Here is a 10743-nt window from a genome sequence, read left to right on the forward strand (position 1 = left end):
ATGCGAGCCATTGATTTTTTTTTTTATTCAATATCATACTTTTTCACTCTCTCCCCTCCATCTAATTTTCTTAATTAAAAAATATGTTAAATGAATTCTTAATTAAAATAGATATTAAATGAATAATGTTGCCATAATAATGAAATGGAGAGAGTGTGACATCCAAGCTGCAAACAAATTGGAAAAAATGGGCGACCGAGAGATATAAACGAAAAGAGAACAAAAGATGGTCGAGGAAGAAGAGATACCTCTATTAATTCTTGATATATCAAAATTTATTCACAAATAGTAATACTCATACAATGGAGAAGCTACAAATAACATGTTATTGTTACACACAATTTAAATCAGCTGCACGTATAAATTAGATCTAGACGCCTCATAGAGAGTGACAACTGAGAGAAGATGCAAAAAGGGGAGCATGTGCTACAAGATGGGTCTCATCTAAAAGCAAGATATGTCGTCAAATTGGGGGGGTAATTTTCTTTGAGTTTTTTTTGGGGAGCTTGAAAACACCTTCATACATTCCATACAAAAAAAGGAAGGTCTTGCATTTGTATGTGTCAAGCACAAGAAGGTGGTATCTTTGGAACACCTTGACGTTGTAGCTCCACCAGAACACAATCCATCGATGGAGGTTTCAACCCTATGGGAAGTGGCAGCCATGGTTTAGCTAAAACGTCACCAAGGGCCGCATCTATACTCTCCTTAGACTGTATATACATATGCCATCAAAAGAATCCATGTTAGATGTATGAATCATAAGAAAATAAAAGTATGCACAATTAGTTATATGCTACGTATATTTATTCAATTAATATAAAAGATTTTTACTTTTCACACTCTCCAATGCTTATCTATGATTGATTATCTTGTTCTCAATTGCATATATTTTCAACAAATGCATAAAATTAATATTGTAAAAATAGATATTGAGACGAATCAAACTAGACCATACATCACTATGTTTGTTTTATATATATTGGAAAAACATGAGAAATTTCCATTTGATTATAAATACAACCAACTTCGAATGACGGAGCCGGAGAAAGTATAAAGTAGTGGTTAATTGTTGTATAAATACTAATATAACAAATGAATCCATTCAAGTCGAATCCATGTGCACTTGTTTTATATGACATCAAATTTGGGTTTCTTTCACGTCCAACTTCATGTTAATTAAGTTCGGATAATGTAATCATACTAGCACAAACAATATTATATTGGTATTTTCAGCTAAGAATTAATATGATACTTCTAGTTTTAGCTAATACAAAATAAGTTACTTATTTAGGTCATTAGGTGGTTAATTAGATGGCATAGATTGGGGAGAGTACTCCTATTCATCAATGAGTTATTCTTAAAATTGGCATATATATAATTCGTGGATTTATTATATTATTGCTATCAAATTAGGTCTTCCATAAATAATACTCCGCATATGAAGCCTTTTTTATTTATTTTCTCTTTATCCTATCTTCATAACTAATGCTAGTAATCTTTCTACAAATTCATATGTAGATTAAAAACATTGTACTTCACTGTATACCATAAATTCTTCATCTATTTGTATGAAAGAAATACATACATTTTATCAAAAAAGAAAAGCGAAAAAACGAAGAAAGAGATTGCATACCGGATGAAGCTCAAAGGAAGGGTGGGACCCAGATTGCGGTGCTGGTGCTGGTGGTGGGTGAGGGGGAACGCCACGTTGATCTGGTCTGTACATGGTTTGGGGTGGAATCCCTCGAACTGGTGCTGTAGCCACTCTCTGCTTCAAGAAATTAAAATATGTTAGTTTCTTCACAAATTAATAATTATAATTTCATAATCTAATGTCAAAAAGTTTAATTTGGAATTATACTAAATCGTGGTGAATATTTTGAATAAGATTCGGAACTTTTCTCATGAAATATCTTTTAGTTTGTGGAAATAATGGGCATATTTAGGGTAGACAAATTGACATTTTGTACTTACATGTAATGGTCGTCCATCAAACATAACATTTAATTTTATCTGTTGTTTTCTGTGTTATTTTAAAATATTTTAGATAAGTGAATCAATAATGCAAGGTGGATATACGTGGGGATAAGGGAAATGTTGATTGAAGCCGATGGGAGCACCAATTTGCTGCCTCCTCATTATTCCAAGTTTATGTTTTGATTTTGATGAAAATCTTTTGAACTAGATTATTCTTATGAAAGGCATATTCTAATGGAAATCATTTTATGAATTCAAATTTCCTACCTTTAACTGTTTGCTTTCAAGTTGATAAAAAGAGAGAAGGTGAGGGAGGTGTAGGTAAGGTTTAAAAATGGTAGGTTAAATTAATATTTAATTTATGAAAATTTTGTATTCGGTTCAACACTATAGAGACTAAACTTAGCTTATCGGATGTAAATAAGGTTATTTTCCAAATGGATCTCATATGAATATAATTTGGACAAGTTTATGAATTAAAATGATAATAATAATGATATATCTCTATTATATAAGCCAAGGGATGAGGTGTGGTGTCCTCTTTTGAAGTGACTAAAATACCCTTAATGATCTAATTAATGGAATAAAAAAAATTACAAAAGCAAATCATTTAAAAATTCTCATTACAACTTGCCATTTAAAACAAGTTTAAAATGGTATATGCATCAAATACTTCAATCAAAAATTCAATGGACAAAATATTTATACCTTATAAAAAAAGATGGCATACATAACGTGCACATGAAAAGTATGAACATTCACTACCTTTGATACTCTTTAATTCAGTTTAACCAACTCATTATTTTTGTTCTTTCTGTTCAATATTCATTCACAAAAAAATAATGTTAACAATCACTCACAACCTTTTTATTTTTTTACATTAGCGAATTAATATATCTAAATTCATCTAACTGTTGAATTTTTCACATTTAAGTTTAATCATAAATAAAGTACGAATGGAGTATCCAATAGAATAACAAAATTTGAAATTCTCGCACGCATCGCGTGTATATGAAGGCTAGTAGTCCCATAAAAAAAGGGTAAACGATAACTTGTTTATTTATTATTCATACAAATTTGTATATCCTAATGATGTTAGATATCGGTTTGATATTACATGGACTCCAACTCTCATAGGAATATTTCAGTAATATAATGTTGGGTTAACTCTCCATATTTGGAACTATATAAAATAAGTTATATAGTCATTTCAGAAAAGCAATAAAGTATTTGTTGAGTTTCTTAATCCTTCTCTAATGTTTGCCCTTAATAATAAGCTGAAGCAAAAAAAAAAAAAAAAAGAGATGTTTCCATAGAGATTAAGCTGTGTAATTACTAATTATGACACAGAAACTTCAAAATCACATTGGTCAACGAGACCAAGCTTAGCTTGTACTAGATCACAGAGGAGAAAAGCCAGAAAGAAAGGTTCACGAGCAGTGCTTTTGTGGTTATATTTTTAGCTTGTGCATGTTGCATGCTCGCGTGGCATGATTTTATACTTGGTCAAGGATTTTTCCGGCATTTCAAGGCAGCTCACTTCAAATCCAAAAGCCAAAAGGAAAATATTAAAATAAAAGTTAAATTTTACTGTTCTATCATCCTATGATATCACATTGTATCAAAAGAATTACAAAATAAAAGTTACAATTTACTGTTCTACCATCCTATGATATCGCATTGTATCAAAATAGAAGTTACAATTTACTGTTCTACCATCCTATGATATGGAGACCTTTTTCCCCAAAACATAATCTGGTAAGGAAATACCAAACTATAATATAGAGGCATGATATATGAAAAACTAATGTTTTTCAGAGTTTCCTGTACTTCTCAATAACAGGCTACTCAAATTTTTAGCAATACTTAATACTATATTAAAATTTTTGCATAGATTCAAAATATTCGTTATGTTTATTTTCAATATCTCTAAATACTACCACCTTTGTTTCATAAAGATCTTCCTTGTTACTGTTCCTACAGATATCAAGAAAGATCATTTGTATGGGGTGTGGACTTGTGGAGCAGTGAAGGTGGGTAAAGTAGGAAAGAAAAATGGAGTAAAATTGAATTAATAATGTAACGGTGGATAATATGATATGGACATGAGAGGGTAAAAAGGGAAAAAAAATTCAAATAAGGAATAAAATAAGAGAGGAAATATCTCTTTGGAAACGCACTTAAACGGAAAGATGAGATATTTTTAGGAAACGGAAGGAGTATAGTTTTAACTTTTAAGTATTGCTAAAATATTCAAAATACTATAGTTTTAAGTATTGCTAAAAGCATTCAAAATACTCGTTCGGTTTACTTTATTTTATTTCTTATAAAGTATATATTCAAAATCTCCCAATGCAGTTTGGAGTATGATGCAATCAAGAAGAAATTGATAATCTCTTTTATTATTATTGTCCTCAAATTAAAGCAATTGACATTCACAACTTTATTTTTTTTTAAGGGAAATGGGAACTCAAATTAAATATGAAAAGAATGTAGACTTGGTACGATTTTAGATGGTCCAAGTATAAAATGTTGTATTTTTCGTAAACAAATAATATGGAAATATGGTTTTAGATAATTATAGGCTAGAAAAATAAAAATTGAAGTCAAAAAAAGAAGAAACACACTAGGTGACAAAGATACAAAAGGAGTAAGGCATGAGTTGTTCCTGTTAATGGCAGTGGCCGTGGAAATCAAGGTGGTCCTGGGGTCATAGCAGATGAATATGCCATTTTAGGGAGAGGGGCATAAACAGAGACGTTCTTATATAATTCGGATTTTCTCTAAATTATTGGATACTGGTCTTACTGGATACTAATCTAGTTTTCTAATAAATTTGTTTAATTGTATTTTTTTTTTTTCAATATGAAGAAAAAAGATGAAAGTTCAAACATGTGTTTATGACTTCTTCACTGACTTTTTAGATTAAGTTTGATATTACTTGGATTTAATTAACTTGCTAAAGTTCATGTATGTAAAAAGTTGAAACTTTAAAATAAAAGTTGCTACTAATCAAAATTGGTTTTGCTCAATTTAATCTCAGTACAATAAGGTATATGGTAACTAGCTAGTCTTCTATGCACGTCATGCGTGCGTCGATTGTTTGAATCTATTCTTAATAAATTTCATCGAAATATAATTATAGAAGTGTGATTTATAATTATTGTTATACAAACTACTGTAATCTATAAAGTTTTTGGAAATTGAGATAAACATTTAGATATAAAGTTTTATAGTCAAATTAATTTTTTAATTTTTTTGAGTAACCATTTTCTCATTATGTCCAGTTACTTTGTTAATGCTTATTTAGTTTATTATTGGAATTTTTTACCCATCTTTAAATTAGGAAATGATAAAATTATACCAAAATTTGAATATTCAATTAAGTGTATATATTTAGCTAAGGGTAAAAAAAGACATTTTATTGGAGGACATCATAGCTCCTCCCTTGACTTATATAATAAAGATAATACTTTTCCTTCTCTATCGTTGTTAATTAGTTATAATACTTTTGCTAATTCACTAATGTCCACCATGAACCTTTACTATATTGTGCTACGTGTTTATTAAGAATTATGTAAATATTACATGAATAATACACATCAAATTAGTTCTAAAATGATGCCCAACATCACCATATTTTCTAAGATAGGAGGGTTGCACCTAAAGCCTGTAACAATCGAGTTCATATATATTCGGGTGTATCATATATATAATACACTAAATACTAACTTTTACTTATTTGCTCATTTGACTCATTTTTTGTACAATATTTTGCTCATTTGAAATAATCTAAAAATGAGCAATGAACAAAGAAAAAGCCTTGTGTGTACCATGCTCACGGTACACTCGGATGTATCACAAATTTTGTAGTAACAATATGTTTCTTTGTGTGTATATGAGTGCATTATATGATCTAATATGAAAATAATAAAAAAGTTGATTTGAGTTTGAATAAGGAAAAGTTTAATTTCAACATTTTACATAACATTTGTTAGAATGATTGTTATAATAGTGTCAAAATATGTACACACATTATTATATGAATTAAGACTTACCAATTTATTTAAATATACACCCTATATATTTTAGGCTCTTCCTATTTAAATCTTGACACTATTCATAATTAGAGAGAATTTTTTGACTTCTTCTCAATATATAAGAAATAATATAGTCATGTGGGATCTTGTTTAAGTCATTTCAATTATACTTTATTAATATTTGATTATTATAATTCTAATATGTAATGGAAGATGTTTAAGGTCTAAGGAGTGAATTGAAAAATGTACATAATTAAATAAAGTTGGAAGAAAGAAACAACAACAGAGAGAGAATCACTTTAAAGTATGAAAATTTAGTGGCCTGGACTCATTTTGGAATTATTTTATTTTACTTATAGAGCTAGTAATTTGTAGAATACATTGTAGACCTGAATTTGAATCTTAATCAATCAAATTTTGGGAAAATTAACTTCTACATAATGATCTTCTTCGAGAGGGCTAAACTGTTACTATTCAAGCTCAATTTCTAATTGGTTAAGGGTGTTCTCAATTTTTTTGCCAACTTTTTATTTTTTGTTTGGAGATTTTAGATTTGTATCTATATAGAATATTACTTCCATATATTTCCTTGATGACACTTATTAAAATGGAAAAAAATACACTGGAAATAACATTCTAGATTTAAGAAAACAAAAAAACTAGTTTCAGTTCAAACACATAAAAAAAAAATCACAACAATACTGAATAATGTGTTCTTATATGACCTTTATTTTCAGTTTAATGGGGCGATATTATATTACCATACAGGTCATATATTGCTGACTACAAATAATTTTTGGCTTAAAGTATTTGACTTATGCTGACATAATGAGTTATAGTTCCCAAATAATTAATCTGTACTACTAAAATCACAGTTACTCCTATCAAATAGTATATGATAGACCTAATTAATTAAAAAAATATGCCATTTATAGGAAATAATATTTATCGGCATAATATAAAGTTGATAGTTATTTAATAAATCAAATATTTTTTCTATCAAGTAATTTATAATTCTCAACTGAAATTTTGGTGATTTTTCTTCTCTAGCAAAACCATTTTAATTTATTTTGATTACAATGCCTATCCTCCTATTCTCTAGGATAGAAAATGAGTGAAACATAAATAACAAAAATAGAGTGCAAATAATCTAGTACATATATTATGAACACAAATTATTATAATAGACGGTCTAATTTTAATATAAAATTAGACAATGCAAACCTACGTTCTCCTAAGAAGCCCATTCAATTTCTCTCTAACCTAACACTATTTTTAGGTATCTTGCACCATCCTAGTCGTCCATTCTCTTCTCCTTCTTTTATTTTCCTTCTAAATTTTGAATTAGAACAAACAATTTTTAAAAATAGTTCGTCAGTCTTACAAAATGGATTAAGCTAGTCGCTAAATGGATTAAATCGGTCACTAAATGAATTAAAGAATGTTATTAATGAATAGATTAAACTGGTCACTAAATAGATTAAAATGGTCACTAAATAGATTAAAGTAGTCACTATATTAAGAAATATGATCTATTCTCTTCTTAATATTGGGCTTGGGCCGCGCCTACTTTTAAATTAAAAGTAGACGGTCTCTTACAAGACCAACTGTATTATGAAAGAAATACGAGGGCTTACACGCTGGTGGGATGAGTGCCAAAATGATGGATCAGCCGGTGGCGGATGTGGTGGAGGAGGGGCCCACCCAGGTGGTAGCGGAGCGGCGGAAGGAACAACTTGTTTGGGCCACATAGGCATCCTAGCTTGAGGATCCATGGTTGGATGACCCCATACATGTAGTGGCCTAAAAGGGGGGTGCATGGTTGTAATTGGAGGGAATCCCATTGTAGGGAGATACCATGGGCTAATGTTGGCACCACCTTTGCTGCCTCCCATTGCAACACCGTACATTTGCCGTTTTTGGGTCCAACTTGCAGCCTCCGCCTCCCTAGCTAGTAAATGTTTTCTATGTGATCTATACTTCTGAAGGTCATAAGATGATTTATATTTGTTAGAATGATAAAATATTCGAAAGAACAATATATATGAAAGGTGAATCTCTAGTTGAGATTTAAAAATATTTGTGAGCTTTTGAGATTTAAGCATAAAGCTATATAATGATGCAATACATCAAACCCTAATTCTGTTAGATCAGAATTTCAACAACATTTAACTTCACATATTGGGTTTTCAATCCACTTTTTATTGTACATACATATGGTCAAAGTGTATCAATAGTTTTTTGTGATTCTTATGATGATAAATCATCCTACAAGTAAAATTGGAAATATACTCATATTTAAGCATAAATCCCAAGAAATGAATGTATATGGTAATATGACAAGACAATAATTACCATGGATTTGTTTGGTTCTTGAAAAACAAATTACACCAGACATTCCAAACACTTTGAAAAATCACAAGCATCATCGAAATAATTTAAAAGGTCATTATATTACTACCTACTACTATTAATACTACCTCTGTTTTTTTTAGTTGCAACGATTAGACATTTTCCCTCTCTACTTTATGTCAAATCGTTGCAACTAAAAAAAATAGAGGTAGTATTAGTATAATAATAATCATAACAACATTAATGTGTAAATAGAAATAACCACATTAAGTTGACTTAAAAATAAATATATTGACAAGGGTATAATAGAGAGTAGAAGACCTGGAGATGGCTAGCGATGTTATGGCGAGTAAGACAGTCAATTCCCATAAGCTCTAAAATTCTTGATGGGACTGCCTTATCCACTCCTAGCTGCTCCACCGCTTGCACGAACCTCCTGTGAAGCTCCGGTGTCCAATCCACCTAATTAACGCAAAATTATCAACTAATCATTTTATCAATAATCATAACATACTGATTTTTTCCTTACAGCAATCCAACAGTTAAAAAGTGAAAATATTAAGCAATAACTAAGCAATACGTGATTTTGTCACATGATTGAAGATTTGACTTTATATATTCATTCAATTACCTTATATATATTTTTTGATTTTCATGATTGTTGTTGTTATTATTGTTAAGCAATAACCAAGTTAACCGTGATTTTCTCACATGATATAAGATTTGACTGTATTACATATTCATTCAATTACCTTAGTTTTTCGCTTTCCATGATTGTTGTTGCTGTTATTATTGTTAGCCCCGGATTTTGAATTGGATGATGATTTCTTCACTTTATCACTCTCCTTAGACGATTTTACATCCTTCTTACTTTGGATCTCCTCCTCAGGTAACTTGACCAACATCAAACCATGTTTTTCCATAAACTCTTTCTCAAGTACATCGCTAATAACATCATTAGTCTCTAATAATGTTAAGTGCCCATCATTAGTAGGACTAATAATGTTATCAACGGACATAGTTGATGAATTATTAGCTTCTGATGACTCTTCTCCACCACTAATGGAGAACTCCGCCAAGAGCTCCGGATCCATTTCAAGGTCCGGCAACATATCACCATCATGCATGCCCATGAATAGCTCATCGAAATCGATGCTGTCGAGTAAATTCGCACCGGAGAAGTCCGGGAAATCGTCGCTTCCCACCGTGAAATTTGCCTCCATCGCATCTCCTTTGTTGTTGCCATCTTTGGTGGTGCTTAGGGGTGATACTGCAAGCATTACAAAGCCTCACTCGGCCACGAACTTACCCTAGGAAGAAAGATAGGCAGGTTTAGGGAAAAACAAGTAGTGTACTAGTATATAATAACGTTTCTGAAGTTTATGATATAATAAGGTTTTGGCGTGATGGATATATGGTAGGGTTTTAGAGTATATGATGGTTTACATATACTTTAGTATATTTGCAGGCAATAATACTAAGTTTGTTTCTTGAATGTTGACATGAAGAAGATGGGTTTCTTTGCCGGGAAGAAGGAGGTGAGGTTGAATGGAGAGAGATGGACTGGCAATTCGTTGTAAAATTGAGTGAGAGACAAAGAAGAGGAGTGTGTTTGTATGTAGGCAATTTGATGTTGGCCACAACTTGTGAGTTGAGAGCTAGCTTATTTTCAAAGATTTTCCCTTAAGATTTTGTATTTATGTTTTTGTTGTCTTTCATATAAAGTAGTATTTTAGTATGCATAGTTCATTTGGTATTTTCACACTTGTGGACTACTATTTTTTGCGCATATATTAAAATATTTTGTGGCCCTTCAAAATAAGGCTACACTCATTTTTTTTTGGTGATGGTATACTATGCGAAAGAATATATGTTAAGTGGTTGTTCAGCCGAATTCATGAGTACTGTTGAGCCGCTGATAGACTAGGTGGATCCCGAGGGCTGTCTAGCCTTGATTGGCTATACCGCCTAATCCAGGGATCAAGGGAGGAAATTGTTCTCCCGAGTTTGTGTACATGCTGAGGACGTGCTCCTCCACTTATCTCAAGAAGGGACATTGCTTCCCTGAGTCGACTTTTGAGCTCGGGCTTGCGACTTATAACTCTCAAGAAGAGGGCATCTTACCCTCGGTGTCAACATTTAGCCTTGGGATTAAATCTGCTAATCCCAAGGGAAGGATATTGCACTCTGAGCCGACATCATGAGATTTGGGCTTGATTGAAGAAGGAGGATGGTGCTCCGCTGAGTCGAAGTTGCCTGGACTTGAATAGAGAGGGATAAGGCTCCCCCGAGCCGGGATATGAAGCTTATGCCAGAGCATACTTAGTGTAACATCCCGTCCAATACAAAGAAGAGTAAAGACTAAAGTAAA

At 31.5% G+C, this 10743-nt stretch overlaps 1 protein-coding gene across 2 annotated transcripts; it reads right to left on the bottom strand.

Moving 5' to 3' along the window:
• Window positions 1-227: 227 nt before the first annotated feature.
• On the bottom strand, window positions 228-10076 carry LOC104903451 (probable transcription factor GLK1). 2 transcript variants are annotated; one of them, XM_010691486.3, is made up of 5 exons: window positions 9125-10076; window positions 8694-8834; window positions 7658-8002; window positions 1637-1774; window positions 228-713 (listed from the first exon to the last, which is right to left on the bottom strand). In XM_010691486.3, exons 1-5 carry the CDS (start codon window positions 9650-9652, stop codon window positions 564-566), a joined length of 1302 nt encoding a protein of 433 aa, XP_010689788.2. In that variant the 5' UTR covers window positions 9653-10076; the 3' UTR covers window positions 228-563. The 2 variants fall into 2 exon arrangements, with proteins under 2 accessions (XP_010689788.2, XP_010689789.2); XM_010691487.4 differs by having other exon boundaries at window positions 1637-1771; window positions 9125-10074.
• Between the last annotated feature and the right edge of the window lie 667 nt (window positions 10077-10743).

This window comes from Beta vulgaris, chromosome 9, assembly GCF_026745355.1.
Source record: "Beta vulgaris subsp. vulgaris cultivar EL10 chromosome 9, EL10.2, whole genome shotgun sequence".
In the NCBI taxonomy this organism is placed as follows: domain Eukaryota; kingdom Viridiplantae; phylum Streptophyta; class Magnoliopsida; order Caryophyllales; family Amaranthaceae; genus Beta; species Beta vulgaris.

Bases quoted from the DNA above. Each gene is read 5' to 3' on its own strand.
- LOC104903451 (XM_010691486.3), bottom strand. From the start codon at position 9,652: ATGCTTGCAGTATCACCCCTAAGCACCACCAAAGATGGCAACAACAAA. The intron at 8,835-9,124 runs GTAATTGAATGA...TGCGTTAATTAG, and splicing joins ATGGAAAGCGAAAAACTAAG to GTGGATTGGACACCGGAGCT. The intron at 8,003-8,693 runs GTCTTCTACTCT...TATGACCTTCAG, and splicing joins ACATCGCTAGCCATCTCCAG to AAGTATAGATCACATAGAAA.